At 46.8% G+C, this 19458-nt stretch overlaps 1 protein-coding gene across 1 annotated transcript in view; it reads left to right on the top strand.

Annotated features, from left to right (window-relative positions):
- The window catches only part of herc2 (HECT and RLD domain containing E3 ubiquitin protein ligase 2), a 102147-nt gene that overhangs the window by 26971 nt on the left and 55718 nt on the right, over nt 1–19458 (top strand). The window contains exons 20-33 of the mRNA XM_080535446.1: nt 466–644; nt 1177–1361; nt 8678–8833; nt 9309–9494; nt 10362–10532; nt 11191–11294; nt 12019–12169; nt 13092–13306; nt 14215–14347; nt 14998–15125; nt 15543–15738; nt 16687–16808; nt 17837–18013; nt 18590–18726. Of these exons, the coding sequence (XP_080391572.1) occupies nt 466–644; nt 1177–1361; nt 8678–8833; nt 9309–9494; nt 10362–10532; nt 11191–11294; nt 12019–12169; nt 13092–13306; nt 14215–14347; nt 14998–15125; nt 15543–15738; nt 16687–16808; nt 17837–18013; nt 18590–18726 (2240 nt within the window). The remainder of the gene's footprint in view (nt 1–465; nt 645–1176; nt 1362–8677; nt 8834–9308; nt 9495–10361; nt 10533–11190; nt 11295–12018; nt 12170–13091; nt 13307–14214; nt 14348–14997; nt 15126–15542; nt 15739–16686; nt 16809–17836; nt 18014–18589; nt 18727–19458) is intronic.

Genomic DNA, 19458 nt, shown 5'->3' with positions numbered 1-19458 from the left:
CTATACTGTACAGATAAAACACTGTGCTGTACTCTATGCTATACCTATTCTAACAAAGACAGACATGACAAAGAAAACAAATGGCTACATAAAAATGAAAAAACCAGCGAGACGAGAAGCAAAAACATAAAAGGTCAATTAAAAAGACGTATGCCATGGCCTGGGGGGGTCCAGTGGTCTAGCACCGCGGTCTACAGTGCACACATGTCCATGTCGGCATGGGTTAGAATCCGGCCCATGCCCTGCTGACATGCCCTCTCTCCCTTCTTCTCCTTACTTTCCTGTCTGCCTTCACTATCTCTATCCAATAAATATGAGTGGGACTGCCCCACACTGAAAAAATAAATAAATAATACAGATATGCCAATAATCAAGCGAATCGTTCAAATGTGTGTGTGTGCAGGGGAGGAGGCATTGCCACCAATGTCAGAGACATAACCATGATGAATCTTTCTCCTAAACCAGGACATCGAGGCTAAGAAGGAGGCGCAGAAGGAGAAGGAGGTCGACGAGCAGGAGGCCAACGCCTCCACGCTGCACCGCTGCCGCACCACCCTGGACAAAGACCTCATCAACACCGGCATCTACGAGTCCGCAGGGAAGCAGAGCCTGCCTCTGGTGCAGCTGGTGCAGCAGCTGCTGAGGTACTACCCACGCTTTACCCACCCTCTCCCCCTCCAAGCTGGGCCCAATGTGGGCCTAGACCAGTGGTGTAGTCTAGTTGTTTCTAGTGGGTATTTTGTGATTTTCCCCTCCCAGCCTCATATTGTTCATTTCAGAACGCCATAAAAAATAAATCTGCGCTCCCTGTCTAATGTTATACAATATATCTAACATTACATGTTATAAGGCTGATCTGTGCATGATAGTGCTGCATTTTGACATATTTCATGTCGCATCTCCCCCCCGTTGATGGTATATGACGCTATAGTCAGTCCCAATGGTCACAAAACGCTGTTACGTATCCTCACACATTTTTAAGTGGGTATATGGAAATCCTTGGCCTTTCCTAGTGGGTATACGGCGTAGTCCTGCGTACCACGTAGACTACACTACTGGCCTAGACCGTGGGCCCCCTTATGACCTATGACTGAAGTTCTTCAGGGTCTAAATCATCTCCAGTCTTAGTGGTTATTTAACAGCAGGTTCATCCAGAGTTGTTGTTGTCGTCCACAGGAACATCGCCTCTCAGACCATCGCCAGACTAAAGGACGTGGTCCGGCGGATCTCAAACTGTTCAGACCCGGAGAACGTCAGCAAGGAGCGCTCGGCGTCTCTCGACCTGCTGCTGCGCTTCCAGAGACTGCTGGTCAGCAAACTCTACCTGGGGGTCAAAGGCGAAGAGCACGTCAACGGATACAGTGAGTCTTTAACGGAACCACCCGCCCCCCTTAGAAAGAGGAATTATTACGGATGTAAACACCAACCATCTGACAAGCAGGCTAAAATATCTGCGTTTTTTAAACACACCCAACCCGAATCTGGCGAGTGGCAAGTGTCACGGCCAGGCTCATGACCATGACAAAAACGGGAGACACACACACGATCTTAAAGTAATGATAAGAAAATGTTTATTGTAAACTAAATGAGGCCTATATAACAATAATAAGATGAGGTGTGGTAGTCAGTAAATCAGTGGTGTAATGTGAGTGTAGTGGAAAGTGGTAAGGTGAGTGTTGCATGGTGTGAAACAAGGAACAAACAAAGAATAGAAAATAATGGTGCCTAGAAGGGGGCCTCAATACTGAGGCCTGCATAGATCTTTTATGCCCTGGATCCTGGAACCAGGTGGGGCACAATCAGCTGTCCACCAGCTGACCTGCATTCTGCTGATTAGTAACCCTGTCCAGCAGGAGTACTCTCTGCAGACAGGGAAACAGATGTTTATTACAGGCCAGGACACAATATGGGGCCAGGGCCGTCACACCCCCTCCCATAGAAACAGGGTCCCCAAGGGAACACTGAACAACAGGGAAACACACCACAGTAAAATAATATATAAACGAACAAACCCAGATCACCTGTATTCAGGACCAACCACCATTACTCCAACCTCGGCAACAGGTACCTATGAAGCCATAATTAAGAGGAGCAGGAACAGTAGAAGGGTAAAAACAGGAAATTAGTTAACACAAAAACAATTTTAACAAGGGGCCCTGGACAATGCATCTGCCACTACATTGTCCTTCCCTTTTATGTGACGTAAAAATGGATGGATAATCCTTAACAAGATGCAGCAGTTGGGTACATTCAACCTCTGTTAAATGCCCCAACGAGCTCCCAAGATCACGAAGGGACTCTGAATTTTTCAATCTTCCAGTCAACAACTCCTGGTCGGGACTGGATAGGCCATCCTCCTCAGGCTCTGCCACCACCTGAGGGGAATCCCCTACTGTACTGGCTACACACGCCGGACGAACAGGAACTGACGCCTGCTCCACAGAATCAGACACACGGTCATAATACGGTTTCAATAAATTAATGTGGCAGAGCTGATTAGGCTTCCTACGCAAAGGTGTAGCAATCAGGTAATTAAGATCAGACACTTGCTTTACTACAGTATGTGGACCAGTAAATTTAGCACAAAAGGGGGAATCAACCATGGGCAAGAGTGCCAGAACCTGATCACCCGGGCTAAACTTCCGTGGCTCAGTTCGGCGGTCATAAAGGCGTTTCATTTTCTTTTGTGCACTAGCTAGTTTTTCTTTTGCCAGCTCACCGGCTTCATAAAGCCTATGCTTAAAGCCAAGTACGTAACTAAGCAAGTTTTTTGGTGGTTCGGACTCTTTCCAATCATCTTGGATAACGGCCAAGGGGCCACGTACTGTGTGTCCGAACACCAGATCATTGGGACTAAAACCCGTACTTTCCTGGCTCACCTCCCTGGCGGCTAACATCATCCAAGGAAGCCCCTCCTCCCAATCTCCGTCCAGCTCAGTACAGTAGGCGCGCAACAAAGATTTCAAAGTTGCATGGAATCGCTCCAATGCGCCCTGGCTCTGCGCGTGATAGGCTGACGCCCTGTTGTGCTTAACGCGCAGCTGTTTCAGGACCTGAGCGAACAGATGGGAAGAGAAATTAGAACCCTGGTCAGACTGGATGATTTTTGGTATGCCAAAGATTGAAATGAACTGAGTCAAGGCACGGACTACAGACTTGGTGGTGATATTGCGTAAGGGATAAGCTGCAGGATACCTGGTAGCCTGGCACATAACTGTCAGCAAATACTTAGCCCCAGTACGAGACGGAGGGAGGGGACCTACACAATCAATAATGAGATGGTCAAACGGTTGACTGGTTGCCTGAATCGGACTCAATGGAGCCGGTGTAATGCTCTGATTCGGCTTTCCTGTCAACTGACATGTATGACATGTTTTTACATAGGCTGCCACATCCCTCTTAAGGCGAGGCCAAACGAAGTAACGGAGGATGCGATCATAGGTCTTAGAAACTCCTAGGTGTCCACCCTCATCATGTGACACCTGCAGAACCAAGCTGCGATACTTGGAGGGCACAACAATTTGGTAAATGGGGTCTCCCACAAACTCAACGCCATGGGGAACCCACTTCCTCACCAATACCTCATTGTGAATGAAATAGGCATGGGCGCTGTTCCTCACCCCCCCAGCAGGGAGAGCTCCCTCAAACAGCTCTTTCAGACTTGGATCTGCCCGCTGCTCTCTCACCAGTTCACTGTGAGGGACAGACAGGGGAAAATCAGACAGTGATATCACATGCTCCACATCATCCACCATTTTGTCAGGGTCAGGCGTGGCACGGCTCATGGCACGAGTTACGGCACACGCAGTGAACACCTCAGGAAACTCCCGTTCACTTTCATCAGGCTTGCTTTTAAATACTGGCACAGACGTAACCACCACAGGTGGCGCCACATCTGCCCACACTCGTGCACCAACCAAGCCATTACCCATGATCATGGTCACCCCCTCACAGGGCAACGCTGGGCGCACACCCACAGTCATCTCACCCTGAAACAAATCAGATGAAAGAATTATTCTGTGCAGAGGAACATGCAATACAGCCAAACCCATACCACGAATGGGAATGGAGTCACCTGTGTCAGAGGCATCAGAAAATGGCAAAGCAGAAGCTAAAATAAACGAATCAAATGCCCCAGTATCCCGTAAAATGTTTACTGGGACCTTCTCATCCCCACCGACGAGGGACACCAAACCATCTGTAAGGAATGGCAAGTAAGATTCAAGGTCAGAGGATTGTGGAGACTCAACATGTGTAGAGCGCACCTGGGACAGCGAATCACAGGCTTGGGCAGCAGACTTAACCCGCTGCACCACCGGCGCCGCGCAACCAGCCCCTTTAGCCCCATCCCCATGAGACACTGGAGCCCAAGGCTTACCTCTAGACTTTAAAGCATAGCATTCAGATTTAACATGCCCCTTTTTATGGCAGTGACTGCACACTTTCTCATAACTCCTTGAACTATTCTGATTCTCATAACTCCTTGAACTATTCTGATTCTCATAACTCCTTGAACTATTCTGACCTCTACGACCAAAATCAGTTGCAACTGACTGACCAGCAGGTGGCATATCAAAACCAAAGGTACTCCTCTGAAACCCAGGCTCTGGCACATAAGCGCGAGACTCACCAAACGTGCGCGGCTCTCCAAACCTACCCCTGCTATGAATCAATGTAAAATCATCTGCCAACGCAGCAGCTTCAGCAGGAGTAGTCACCTGCTTTTCACTAATATAGGTGGCTATATTCTGGGGAATAGCATTTTTAAATTGCTCCAGTACAATCAGATCACACAAATCATCAAAATCATCTACATCAGACGCCTTGCACCAGCGATTGAAATGCAAAACTAATTCTCTTGTAAACTCAAGATGTGTCTGACTCTTGTTTCTCCTCCAATTCCTAAATTTCTGTCTGTAGGCCTCCGGAACCTGTTCATAAGATTTAAGCACTGCAGACTTCACTTTCTCATAAATCAGAGAATCCTCACGGCTCAGGGACGAATATGCCAACTGTGCTCGACCTGTAAAAACACATTGTAACATGAGGGTGCGTTCAGCATCTGGCCAACCACGAGTGTCAGCGAGGCGCTCAAACAACGAAAAAAACGAGTCAGGATCCCTTTCATTAAATTTAGGTAAAAGTTTCAAGTTTCCTGCTATATCAAATAAGCCTCTATTTGCTCCCCTGGAAGCAAAAGAACCCCCACTACTTAAGACTTCACTACTGATTTTACCGTCTTCAATCAAATTCAACCTATGTCTCTCTAACTCCACAGTTTGCATTTGGATTTCACATTTCATTTTCTCAAGTGCAAATTCCTGGTCTAATCTCAGTTTGAGCAATTCTTTTTCCTGGTCAAATGTAAAAGGGTGCTTAGCAACAGGCGAAGATGAACCCTTGACAGGCTGTGGCAAAATTGCCATCTCGACCAGTTTCGACTCTAAACATGCCCTAAGCTCATGTTTCTTTTGTTCTACCACCGCTACATCATAATGATTTGCAACCAATAACAATTGAGCTTTAGTAAAACGGTACAATAAGTCATAGGATGGAGCTGCTATAAACCCCTCTACTCCAGACATTTTTATTTAATTAAATCACAATATTAAGTACAGGACAATGTAGGCCTATGGACCCAAGATGACGTATACACTGACAACTCAGCGCGCATCAGAGGAAATTGACAACCTCGCAACGGAGCATGCCCCTATCTGACTGCCTACCCCAGGACCTGACTGAGTAAGCTCAACCCTAGTCTTCATGCGTTAGCGGGAGGATCTTTAAACACTAACTCGTCAGCCCGGTTAGACCCCCAGCAAGCTGGTCGCCCACCTGACAGCTAAGAATGTGTCCCCGAGACAATTGCTCTAGCCGCCGTACCGCAACACTACAGAAAAACGCTCAGCCAGACTCAAAGGAGAGAGACCGTAAACCTACCAGGGCAGCCCCGTAGCCTACATGTGCGCAACTGACAGCCAATTGTATACACCCTCTTGCCCCAATAGAAAAAAAACTATCTAAGCACCATTACAAACAAAACGATCGCGCAGATCAATTAACAATAGGCTATTATATACAAAAATGCGATAAGTGTGTCTCAAAAATGCTTAATATGCCACTCAAGGCTTTCAAAAAAAAACACCCGCAGGCGATAATTTTGAACTGGTGGGGAATTGACTACGACACCAGTTTGCAGTTCATTCACCAAAATCTCTGCCTAGGCTACTAACAGAGACACGCGCTTATTAACTTAACAAGGCACCCCCTGCCAATCAAGGCAACAAGCCATGGGAGTCGCACCACAAGTAATGAACCACAATGTTTTAACCATCAATTAAGCAAAAAAGTCAAACGACCGGGTAGAATTCAATAGAAAAAAAAGCAATATTTACTTACCAAAAGGTGATCAAAATAATGCTAGAAAAACAAAAACGGACGGAGCCCCCAATTTGTCACGGCCAGGCTCATGACCATGACAAAAACGGGAGACACACACACGATCTTAAAGTAATGATAAGAAAATGTTTATTGTAAACTAAATGAGGCCTATATAACAATAATAAGATGAGGTGTGGTAGTCAGTAAATCAGTGGTGTAATGTGAGTGTAGTGGAAAGTGGTAAGGTGAGTGTTGCATGGTGTGAAACAAGGAACAAACAAAGAATAGAAAATAATGGTGCCTAGAAGGGGGCCTCAATACTGAGGCCTGCATAGATCTTTTATGCCCTGGATCCTGGAACCAGGTGGGGCACAATCAGCTGTCCACCAGCTGACCTGCATTCTGCTGATTAGTAACCCTGTCCAGCAGGAGTACTCTCTGCAGACAGGGAAACAGATGTTTATTACAGGCCAGGACACAATATGGGGCCAGGGCCGTCACACAAGCCCATAGGCTCATTGGTAACATTAGTCCGCCAGTAGTCTCGCATAGTCAAACCTATCTCCACACTTCGTTTCGCACTGTGCCGCGCTGGAGAATAATACAAGATTGTGCGCGAGACGAGTGTGTGCGCGAGTGTGCGCGAGACGCTCGAGAGTTTTTGCCGGCTGTGATGTCTGCAGATTGAAAGTAAGCAAGTTGAAACGTTAGCAAATATAATTGCTGAGTGTTCTGACAGAGAAAGTTGGTTAAAATTGGTCGTTATTATCGTGACTAGAAAGTGTGTGACTATAGTTCCATAGTGTAAATAGTGTCAAAGAACTAGCAAGCTAGCTAGCTCAGAGGTGATGAGATGAGCTTAGTCTCCTTGCACACTTGCCAGCTAAAGAGCTAACTGGAGGCACTTTATTATTTTACTTAAAGTAGATATACTATCTTTCTTATTCTGCTAGAGTTGGGCTTCATGGTAATACCATAATGGCATATTTACAGTACATGGACAGTTGATTGAAGCATTGGAAATGTCAGTTTTTTATAGTTGGACATTTTTTTCAGGTGAGAGAGTAAAGTCAAAATGACATTATCTGACTGGATTGCCCACAGCAATCCAATATTCAATTATAATTATGTTATAAATTGATATGGATCAATTTATGCCTCTTATTAGATTAGAAATACTCTACAGGATGGAGTCAGCACACCAGAGAGAGAGAGAGCAAGAACCAGGTGAGAAAGTGGACAGGTAGTCAAGACCACATAAGTAAGTAGCCTTGAGAACCGATGGTTCTGGAGCCTAATGGCCCATAGGGCAGGAGCCTATCTCCTGTTTCCGTAGCGTGAGGCGGCTTAATGTACAAGTTAGTACACCCCCTGGACATGACGCTGGTATGTCGCAGGGTCTTACCCCCTGGGGGGGGGGGGGTCCATGCCACGGTCCATGCCACCCCCCCAAGGCAGCAAACCTCGGGGAAACACTGAATCTGATTTTAATTTTTATCAGATAGTTTTAGTTTTTATGGCCAATCTGGTGTCTGCTGTGTCCTGTGCAGCGTTTACGTGGATGTGGCCTCCACAGATATCAGGGCGTATGATTTAGTGCATCAGCCAATTACGTCAATGCAAAGCTAGACGGAGCCGTTCGCATAGTGATGACATTTGGGAGGCGCACAGCATCATAGTATGGAGCTTCATTTGACCTCTGCTCTGCATCTGACATCTGTACGTGAGTGCATGACCAAGCATAAACCGTCTTTTAACACAAGCAGGTTTTTACTCTAGTCATTCTGCTCTCAGACTTTCACTTGCTGTGTCAGACCACACAGCTTCATGTACATTTTTTGTTCATAAGGCCATTTGTTTTGGCCATTTGTTTTTAAATATTGACATTTAAGGGTGTGTTCTCACTAGAACATTTGCTTGGAATCAGAGTTTAGGACAAAATTAGCCAACGCATGCTCCGCTTGAAAAGGGTGGTTTCGCTCCGATTAGAAACGACGCATCGAGGCAGTCCATAGGAAAACGACAGCGCATGCGTGTTGCTCTGGATAAGAGCGGGACGAACGGGCAATTTTTTATTTCTCTGACCAATCAACTACCACGTCTGTTTCTTCGATTGCGTATGTTACTTTGTTTACATGAAGGGCTGTGAGAACGCAAATCAGAGAAATCATTTATGCAACAATGTTACAAACTCATCCACTTGCTCCGGGTCTTTCAGACGTTCATGTGAGAACATGACCCGAGTGCCAGGTGAATCCATGCAAGCTTGTAACAAGCACCTTTCTCCCTCCTGCAGACCCAGAGCTGCTGGGCGTGGGCTCCCTGTTGAAGAAGTACATCGCCCTGCTGTGTACTCACATAGGAGACATCCTCCCCGTGGCCACCAGCATCGCCTTCACCGGACACCGACACTTCGCCGAAGTGTCGCGAGTCATCGAGGGTGACCTCACCGGTAAGTCTGATTCTCTGATTCTCTCAGGGGTCTAAAAGTCTCTTATTGTACCTATTTCTGACCCTCTTGACAATGAATGATGAATCAATGGACACCTATGAAACAGTCAATTAAATCAATAAATCAATCAATCATTAGATTTTTGAAACTTGTGACCCTAGATGGTGACGCACCGTCGATGGAAATGTGTAGTCCTCTCTAACATGGTTGTAATTTGTTCTATTTTTATGTAACTAGAGATGTAAGTGTTTTATATTATGCCAAATGTAAAATTGTATAATTTACGATATATTTTAATGTTTGATATTTGTAATTTAAAGTATGTTTTATATGTTAAATGTTATTTGTAATGTATGTTTTAAATGTGGACCCCACTAAAAGTAGCTCATGCCTATGGGTATAGCTAATGGGGATCCTTCCAATGAATAAACAAATAAAGAAATTTGATGTGATGTTGTGCGTCTGTCTCTGGTAGGCGTGCTGCTGCCTGAGCTGGTGGTGTCCGTCATCCTGCTGATCACCATCGACGCCGGGCTGATGCAGGAGACCGGCTCCATCCCCCTCCTGGCGGGCCTCCTGGAGCACCTGGACCGGTTCAACCACCTGGCCCCCGGGCACGAGAGGGACGACAACGAGGACCTGGCCTGGCCCGGCATCATGGGTACGGCAGGGGGGCTGAGAGGCCTGGAGAGGCTGGAGGGGGCTGGAGGGGAGTGAATGCAGGGTTCCCACGGGTCCTTGAAATCCTTGAAAGTTTATGAATAAAAAAAAAAAAAAAAAAAAAGTCTTAAATGTTTTTGAAAATAGACATGGGTCATTGAAAGTGCTTGAATTCCCCCCTCTCTCTCTTTAAAAATATATAGGGTAATAATAAATAGTAAATAAGTCTCTGTATTGCTTAACTTAACACATATTTCACAATATATTGTTTTGCTGTGCTGTGGTAGAGAAGGCAAGAGACCATCTAGTGTTCACACATTCAAGCCTCTCTTTTGAATTGTTGTCTGTGAGCGGATAGTTCCTATTATATAAATTCTCATCTAGGTCTGTCTCAAACTATGCCGTGTTGGGTCCTTGAATTTGAGGGAATTGAGTCTTGAAAGACCCCGAAAGGTGCTTGAATGTGATGTTTCAGAAGGTGTGGGAACCCTGGTTAGCATGTGACTAGCCTGTGCTCTGCTCTGCTGTGTGGTGTGGGTTAGCCTGTGACTAGCCTCTGCTGTGTGGTGGTGTGGGTTAGCCTGTGACTAGCCTCTGCTGTGTGGTGGTGTGGGTTAGCCTGTGACTAGCCTCTGCTGTGTGGTGTGGGTTAGCCTGTGACTAGCCTCTGCTGTGTGGTGGTGTGGGTTAGCCTGTGACTAGCCTCTGCTGTGTGGTGTGGGTTAGCCTGTGACTAGCCTCTGCTGTGTGGTGGTGTGGGTTAGCCTGTGACTAGCCGCTGCTGTGTGGTGTGGGTTAGCCTGTGACTAGCCTCTGCTGTGTGGTGGTGTGGGTTAGCCTGTGACTAGCCTCTACTCTGCTGCGGCAGGCTCGTTCTTCGCAGGGCAGAACTCCAAGAACAACGAGGAGGTGTCCCTCATCCGCAAGGCCGATCTGGAGAACCACAACAAGGACGGGGGCTTCTGGACCGTCATCGAGGGCAAGGTCTACGACATCAAAGACTTCCAGGCCCAGTCGCTTACCGGGAACAGCATCCTGGGTAATGAAGTTGTTGTTGTTGTTGTTTGTTTTTAAACAACGTACATCTTGGGCAAATTGCGTTCATCGTTCATCGTTCATTGAAATGTCAGTGCAACTCCATTTTATATTTTTTAAAATTCACAAATGTGTTTCGTTCTTGAACGCTTGTCTGGCTCTAACACGGCACCTCCCCCTCCCCCTCCTCCTCCCCCTCCACCTCCCCCTCCACCTCCCGCTCCACCTCCTCCTCCACCTCCTCCTCCCCCTCCTCCCCCTCCTCCTCCTCCCCCTCCACCTCCCCCTCCACCTCCCGCTCCACCTCCCCCTCCACCCCCCCCTCCTCCTCCTCCTCCTCCTCCTCCTCCCCCTCCACCTCCCCCTCCACCTCCCCCTCCCCCTCCACACCCCCCTCCACACACCCCTCCACCCCCCCCTCCCCCTCCCCCTCCCCCTCCACACCCCCTCCACATCCCCCTCCACCCCCCCCTCCCCCTCCCCCTCCACATCCCCCTCCTCCTCCTCCTCCTCCTCCCTCTCCTCCTCCCCCTCCTCCACCTCCCCCTCCCCCTCCACCCCCCCCTCCCCCTCCTCCTCCTCCTCCTCCTCCTCCCCCTCCTCCACCTCCCCCTCCACCTCCCCCTCCACCTCCCCCTCCACCTCCCCCTCCCCCTCCACAGCCCAGTTTGCAGGAGAAGATCCTGTAGTGGCGTTAGAAGCGGCCTTGCAGTTCGAGGACACCCGGGAGTCCATGCAAGCGTTCTGTGTCGGCCAGTACATGGAGGTGTGTCGTTAGGTTACACTATTTTCTATATGCTTTTGGGGATGTTTCGACTTTTCTTTGCCCTCCCTGTCTCCTGTCCTGTTCTCTTTTTTTTTTTTTTTTACTTTCCATTCTTTTAGCTTTTAGTTGTACACTTATTAAGGTCTATGAATGTGGTTCAAAGCAAGACACACAAAGCAAAAATTAACCATCAACAAAAACATTAAGGGCCGGTTTCAGAGACAAGGCTTAAGCCTAGTCCTGGACTAAATCACACTTTCAATGTAAAATCTCCATTGAAGATGTTTTTTAGTCTAGGATTAGGCTTAAGCCTTGTCTGTGAAACCGGCCCTAAGAGACATAGTGCCAGAAATAAAGTAAAGATTTAGAAAATAAAGAAAAAGGGTGGGGGGGGTGTGTATGTGTATGTGTGTGTGTGTGTGTGTGTGTGTGTGTGTGTGTGTGTGTGTGTGTGTGTCTGTGTCTGTGTCTGTGTCTGTGTCTGTGTCTGTGTCTGTGTGTGTGTGTGTGAATGCAATGCAGGCGTATATCTATGTGTAGTGATATGAGGTCTATGAGTCTAGGATACAGAAATATATGAATCAAGATGTGTGGAAGGGTTCACTGTATTAATATGGACATGACAAATATATGCTTTTGGAGTCTCAGAATGTACTCCTGTCCTGTCCTAACGGTCTGTCCTCTGTCTCCTGTCCTGTCCTAACGGTCTGTCCTCTGTGCCCAGCCCAACCAGGAGACGGTCACCACCCCAGACCTCAGCAGCCTCTCCTCCCCCCTGATCGACACGGAGAGGAACCTGGGTCTTCTGCTGGGCCTCCACGCCTCCTACCTGGCCATGAGCACGCCGCTGTCCCCCATGGAGATAGAATGTGCCAGTGAGTACATCATAATGCAGCAGGGTTCGACAGTAACGCTTGCCCGCTTGCCCGGAGCAAGTAAAACATTCGCCGGGTTTGTTTGCGCGAGCCCGACGACGCTGCTGGATCCTGGATCAGTTTACCTGTGTGCAGGAAGAACAACAGACGGCGCAGGATGTCGCCAGACAAGACTAGATGATCGTGTGAAGTGAAGATATTATCAAAGCGTACGCGCCTGTCGATCACCCTTACGCTTTGATAATATCTTCACTCCACAAGATCATCTAGTCTGGTCTGGCGCCTGCGCCGTCCGTTGTTCTTCCTGCACACAGGTAAAAAAATCCATCTCATCCAAGTAAAAAAGCCGTACTGTCGAACCCTGTGCAGTTTAGTTTTTCTTTGTTATAATTCATTTTTTGAATGAATGAATGAATGAATGAATGGATGAATGGTCTTTATTGTCATTGCTACAGTACAGGTACCAAACAACGAAATTTAGGAGGGGTGGCTCCCCTGGTGTTAGGGAAGAAAAAAACTTTAAAAAAAAAAATTAAAAAAAAAATCACAAGAAGGGAAGGAGCTGGTTTACATAAATAAAGGCTATGTACACTATCCACTGTACTATACTGTACAGATAGACGACTAGGGTTGTCATATTGCACAATAGTGTTATTGCACATTTATTTAAAGTGTCGCAGTTTGCAGGCTTGAAATGTACATATTTGTGCCTCAGCACTACACCTGATTTTTTCAGTCCAGCAGCTGCCAACAATCCGTCCAGACTGTCCAGGGCCCAGAACCTAGGTCTTTGCTGTGTTCAGGACCTGAATTGGGAATGAATTGAACTCTTGAATGAATTCTTATTGACTTTATTGATTTGCACATCTGAACATCTGAGTGCTTAAAACTGGTGCGCTTGTGTCATTTCGTTCCCACTCAGAATGGCTCCAGTCGTCCATCTTCTCCGGGGGTCTGCAGACCAGCCAGATCCACTACAACTACAACGAGGAGAAGGACGAGGACCACTGCAGCTCCCAGGGGACCGCCACCCCCGACAAGGCCAAGCTCTACTCCCGCAGGCTGACCCTCAACGACCACGCACAGCCCTTCCTCCAGGCCATCGCCGACAACACCACCCAGGACCACACTGTGAAGGTACCGGACAGCCCCAGGAGAAGACGTGTTAACGTGTTCTACACCCAGAGTTGATCCTTATTATAATAATAATAATAATAATAACAATAATAATAGTACATTAGACTTATATAGCGCTTTTCTGGACACTCAAAGACGCTTTACAAACTGAAAAGATCGAGTAGTAATAATAAAAAGACACAGAAAATAAATAAAAGAAAGTATAAGGGGCCTAATTGAGGTAGTGCTGGGGACACATGGGAAGGGGAGGGGGAGAGGGTTAACTGGTGAAGGCGAGCTTGAAGAGGTGGGTTTTGAGGGCCTGTTTAAATGTTGGCAGGGTGTTGGCCTGTCTGGTGTGGTTGGGGGGGAGGGCGTTCCAGTCCATTCCCTATCACCCCAGGTCCCTATCACCCCAGGTCCCTATCACCCCAGGTCCCTATCACCCCAGGTCCCTATCACCCCAGGTCCCTATCACCCCCTATCACCCCAGGTCCCTATCACCCCAGGTCCCTATCACCCCAGGTCCCTATCACCCCCTATCACCCCAGGTCCCTATCACCCCAGGTCCCTATCACCCCAGGTCCCTATCACCCCCTATCACCCCAGGTCCCTATCACCCCAGGTCCCTATCACCCCAGGTCCCTATCACCCCCTATCACCCCAGGTCCCTATCACCCCAGGTCCCTATCACCCCAGGTCCCTATCACCCCCTATCACCCCAGGTCCCTATCACCCCAGGTCCCTATCACCCCAGGTCCCTATCACCCCAGGTCCCTATCACCCCAGGTCCCTATCACCCCAGGTCCGGAGATCCTTAGAACATCAATGACTTTATTCACTCTGTTTGGATAGCTTTCTGTCCACTCTGAGACATAAGGACGGAGCTGATGTTGTGTGTTCCTCTGTGACTGTTTCTGACATGGTAGGACTTCCTATGCCAAATCGAGCGCTGCTGTAAGCAGTACCACCTGATCACGCCCATCACCTTCCCCCTGGAGCACCCTGTGGAGGAGGTGGGCCGCCTGCTGCTATGCTGCCTGCTCAAACACCAGGACCTCGGTAACCTAGCAACCGCCCTCACAACGGGGGGGGGTGGGGGTGGGGGTGGGGGGGAATGGGAGCTAATTTGGGAGCTATCCGTCATTGTGGTCGTTGAAATGTTTTTTGGGAATATTACGTTTATGTTGAGAAGTTTGAGTTTCTGGTGCATTATGGTGACGTTGCTACCTCCATACTGTTAGTTTTACATTTACATTTTTGGCATTTAGCAGACGCCTTATTCCATAGCGACTTACAATCAATACATTTGACTAAGCAAGTGAATCATCAGTCCACCAGTCGTAGCAGGAAGAGTAATCCAGCTCAGGCCCGGGGCCATTGGCAGTCTCAGTGATGGAAGGAAAAGTTTTTATTTTTTTATTTTTTATTTTTTTTATATACCGGTATAGACATTGGAGAACAGAGAGACAGTACAAGGAGGGCAGTAGAAGTAATAGGGGACACAGTAAAGGGGAAAGCGGGTGTCTCAGGAGACGCAGTTAAGGTGTAACCTGAAGAGATGGAGGTCTTCAGTCTCCGACGGAAGATGGGTAGTGACTCTGGTTCTGACAGCCGTGGGAAGCTCATTCCACCAGCGATAAGATAAGATGGTGTTCATTCATAGAAGTGTGTTCCTGGGTGACTGACCTTTCCTCCTGCCTCTCTGATAGGTCACATCGCCCTCTCCCTGGTCAGTCAGTGCACGCTGGCCGTGGACCAGGGGAAGCAGCGCTCCCTGCCCAGGGCTGTGATTGACGTGTGTCGCATGGTGTACCAGGCCAAGTGCTCCTTAATCAAGGTCTAGTTCAGGCTCTCATGTTATTTGACACCACCCCTGCATTGAAAGTAAATAATGTAATCCCCTCTAAAATGATAATGCTGTAATCGGTTTTTTTATTTTCATATTATATACAGTATATTCATATTGTGATGTTAGAATTATAAGGTTCTATTTCCATTTTTGTCAAAATGTAGTTTTGTACATAATCTGATCCATTAGGTGTTTATTAATGCCTGTGTCGTGTTTTTTTTTAAATGTTGACATTTTTTAGTTAGTAATTAATAAAATACAAAGGTTTCATCTCACAAAACATAATGGAATGTAAAAACTTTGACGCTCAATATCTCTGAACTGCCCTAAACGGAGATAGAACCTTATCATTCTGAACTCACGATATTCTATATTATAAATATTTCCCTATGTTCTTCCCATCAGACCCACCAGGAGCAGGGTCGCTCCTATAAGGAGGTGTGCGCTCCGGTCATCGAGCGTCTGCGTTTCCTCTTCAACGAGCTGCGCCCGGCGGTGAGCAGCGACCTCTCTATGGTGTCCAAGCTGAAGCTGCTGGGCGCCCAGCCTCGATGGAAGAGGATCACCCAGAGGCTCATTAGAGACCGCCGGAGGAAGAGAGGTGGGCCGCACAACTCTCTCTCTTTCTTTTCTTCAGGGTTCTTCAGGGTTCTTCAGGGTTCCCGCGCTGGTCTTAAAAAGCCTTAAAGTCTAAAACCCAGCAATCCGATCTATAAAGGCCAATGCACACAGCGTGCGATTTCTGTTGCGCGTCAACATTCCATTTTGAAGTTTGAATGGAAGTCTATGAGAACATCGCATCTCAACACACACGGCCCCGATTTTAATCGCACGGCGAAAATTCGATTCCATTCATTTTGAATGGGACAAAGCACACGGCGTGCGAGTTTTGTCGCACTGTCAAATTTTGCAAATGTTAGCTTCAAAATGAATGGAATCGAATTTTTGCCGTGCGATTAAAATCGGGGCCGTGTGTGTTGAGATGCGATGTTCTCATAGACTTCCATTCAAACTTCAAAATGGAATGTTGACGCGCAACAGAAATCGCACGCTGTGTGCATTGGCCTTAAGGCCTAAAAAGGTCTCAAATTTCAGTTATTCAGCCCAAAAATGAGGTGCTAGGTGTTAAAAATGAGATCCTGCAAGGAAATCAGTCCGACCACATCTATTCAGGAGACACTGTGCTGGGGGGTAGTAGATGTCTCAGGAGGAGCGGTTAAGGTGTAACCTGAAGAGATGGGTCTGGGGCCCAGTTCTGAGAGGATGGAGAGAAGGATATGGTGTTTGACTGTGTTGAAGGCAGCAGACAGGTCCAGGAGAATGAGAACAGAGGAGAGGAAGGAAGCTTGAGCAGAGTGGAGGGCTTCTGTGACAGCAAGGAGAGCAGTCTTAGTGGAGTGCCCAGCCATGAAGCCGGATTGGTGGGGGTCCAGGTGTTCCGTCTTATGGAGATGGAATCTATACTTCATAGGGATTGGGCTTTATGGTGTGAATGTATTGATGCATTCTCTGTTGATGTTTAATGCGTTGTTGTGCGTTGCTTTTTCAGTGCCCAAGAAGTCAGAGTCTGCTGATGTGGAGGAGCCAAAACTAGAGAACGAGGAGGAACTCTGCGTCACTGTCAGCCCAACCCCGGCCGACAGGAAACCGGCCACTAACAAGACACCCACGGTACTCATCTCTCTCTCTCTCTCTCTGTCTCTCTGTGTCTCTCTCTCTCTCTCTCTCTCTCTGTCTCTCTCTCTGTGTGTCTCTCTCTGTGTGTCTCTCTCTGTGTGTCTCTCTCTGTGTGTCTCTCTCTCTGTGTCTCTCTCTCTATCGCTCGCTCTCTCTCTCTCTGTCTCTCTCTCTCTCTCTCTCTCTGTCTCTCTCTCTCTCTCTCTCTGTCTCTCTCTATCGCTCGCTCTCTCCTCTCACATATCTCTTTATCACACCTCACTCTTTGAAATGAGTTGTCTGTATTTGTCACCCCCTCTCCCAGCTGCCATGTGTGTGTTTCTATTCACAGTGCAGCCAGCGTGTCAGAGCTGGTCTAATCTCTCTGCTAGTTGATGGTGACAACGGGAGAAATTAAGTCATGAGTTGTAGCCATCACTTTGTGTCACTAGCACACATTTGCCTATCACAAGGCTGTGGTTTTTGTTGCAATTGTCAATACAAGTATACTTTAGGTCAAATGTGGGTAAAAGTATCCAGCCTTTGTGCCATGCATGCATACAGTATATCAGGGTTCCCGCACTGGTCTTAAAAAAAGCCTTAAAGTCTAAAATAAAGCAATCCGATTTATAAGGCCTAAAAACGACTTAAACACAAGGGATTCGTTCTAATTAGGTCTAAAGAATGAGGTGCTACTTCTTAAAAAAATTAGATTAGGAATTAGAAAGAAGCTTTTGTGCACTTTGTTCTCTTCACGTCGAAGTGATTTTCTACAGTTAACTGTTCATGTTAATACATTTACTTTTGAGTAATTATGGGACTTATTTATTTTATATTAATTATCCTTCAGACTTTTTTGTCTGTATGGCAGTGAAATCCCTAATTTCATCACCTCGAGGATGACAAAAAGCTATCACACGGTGTCACGAATAGGTCTAAAATTCCATTCAAAGAGGTCTAAAAAAGGTATTAAATTTAACTTATTGAAACTTGTAGGAACCCTGTATATGAATGGGTTTCAGTGACCTGTGTGTGTTCTACAGCAGGACAAGTGGCAGCCGCTGCTCAACACCGTGTCCAACGTCCAGAAGTACAAGTGGCTGAAGCACAGCGTGCAGGGCGTCTTCTCCCAGTCCAGCCTCATGAGCATCATCGTGGAGTTCGCTCTGAAGGAAGAGCCGCTGGACGTGGAGAAGATGAGGAAGTGTCTCCTGAAACAGGTGGGTCTCAGTCTGAAACATATGGTTTATTAGTAATTATGGTCCCGCCCGCCCGGAGGAGAAGAGGGCGCAGGGATACAGAGATAATGAGGGCCATGCAGCAGATGTGGAATTAAAGACAATACGTGACGTTAGAATTATAAGGTTCTATCTACATTTTTGGTCAAAATTTTGTTTTTTACATAATCTGATCCATTAGGTGTTTATTAATGCCTGTGTGGTGTTATTTTTAAAATGTTTACATTTCATAAAATACAAAGGTTCCATCTCACAAAACGTAATGGAATGTAAAAACTTTGACGCTCAATATCTCTGAACTGCCCTAAATGGAGATAGAACCTTATCATTCTAAACGGAGATAGAACCTTATCATTCTAAACGGAGATAGAACCTTATCATTCTAAACGGAGATAGAACCTTATCATTCTAAACAGAGATAGAACCTTATCATTCTAAACAGAGATAGAACCTTATCATTCTAAGCTCACGAATAGGTGGTGATGGTGATGATGAGGTGCAGTGGATGAATGTAGAGATGGCGGTAGATGACAGATGTTGACGTTGGTTCTCCCCCAGCTGGAGCGTGCGGAGGTGAGGCTGGAGGGCATCGACACCATGCTGAAGCTGGCCGCCAAGAGCTTCCTGCTGCCGTCCGTGCAGTACGCCATGCTCTGCGGCTGGCAGAGGGTCATACCAGAGGGCACCAACATCGGGTATGTGACAGATGTGACAGATGTGACAGATGTGACAGATGTGTGAAGGGAGTAAAAGTGAACAAATGTACAACAAAATATGGCCTGGTGTTGTTGACTTTATGGGTAGAATGTGTGGTTGCTGTTTACATAGAGAGAGAATTTTGCCCAAGAGCGTTGACGTACACTGTATGTAACAACGATATGTAAAGGATTTAATTGAGGCTGGTTTCTCTGCTGTGTGTTTAGTCTCAGTGTGTTGGCAATGGAAGCAATTTACCATGAGAGGAAGGGGGTTGTGGACTCATTTACCACTGGTACAGGGTTGTGGAAAACCCTCTGCGCTTATGCGTTCGCTTCCTTTCAATACAGCTTATTTAATTTAGTTAAAATGAGTGCTAATGCCTAATACCATACCACCATACCAGAACATCACAGCAGGAACAACCTATCTCAAAAAAGCCCTTGAATGGTCAATTGCTTTTCTACAACAGCCACCACATAATATAAAAAATAAATACACAGTTTTAATATTAAATTCATTTATTTACAATCATTAATCGTTTCAGAATACATATATCCTTCCGCCACAGAATACAGTCCCATAAACAAGATCAACGATTGCATTGTAGGTCAGCACAGGTGTTCTGAATCAGATTGATTGGGAGGCGCATTGATACTGGAAATGCGGTCTGAACTGTGGGTTGTTGAGATATTTACCACTGTTGCTAGCCAATCAGAATCCAGTATCCA

The sequence above is a fragment of the Nansenia antarctica genome (genome assembly GCF_963989245.1).
Source record: "Nansenia antarctica genome assembly, chromosome: 7".
Lineage (NCBI taxonomy): Eukaryota > Metazoa > Chordata > Actinopteri > Argentiniformes > Microstomatidae > Nansenia > Nansenia antarctica.
This window is presented reverse-complemented; position numbering and strand designations above follow the sequence as displayed.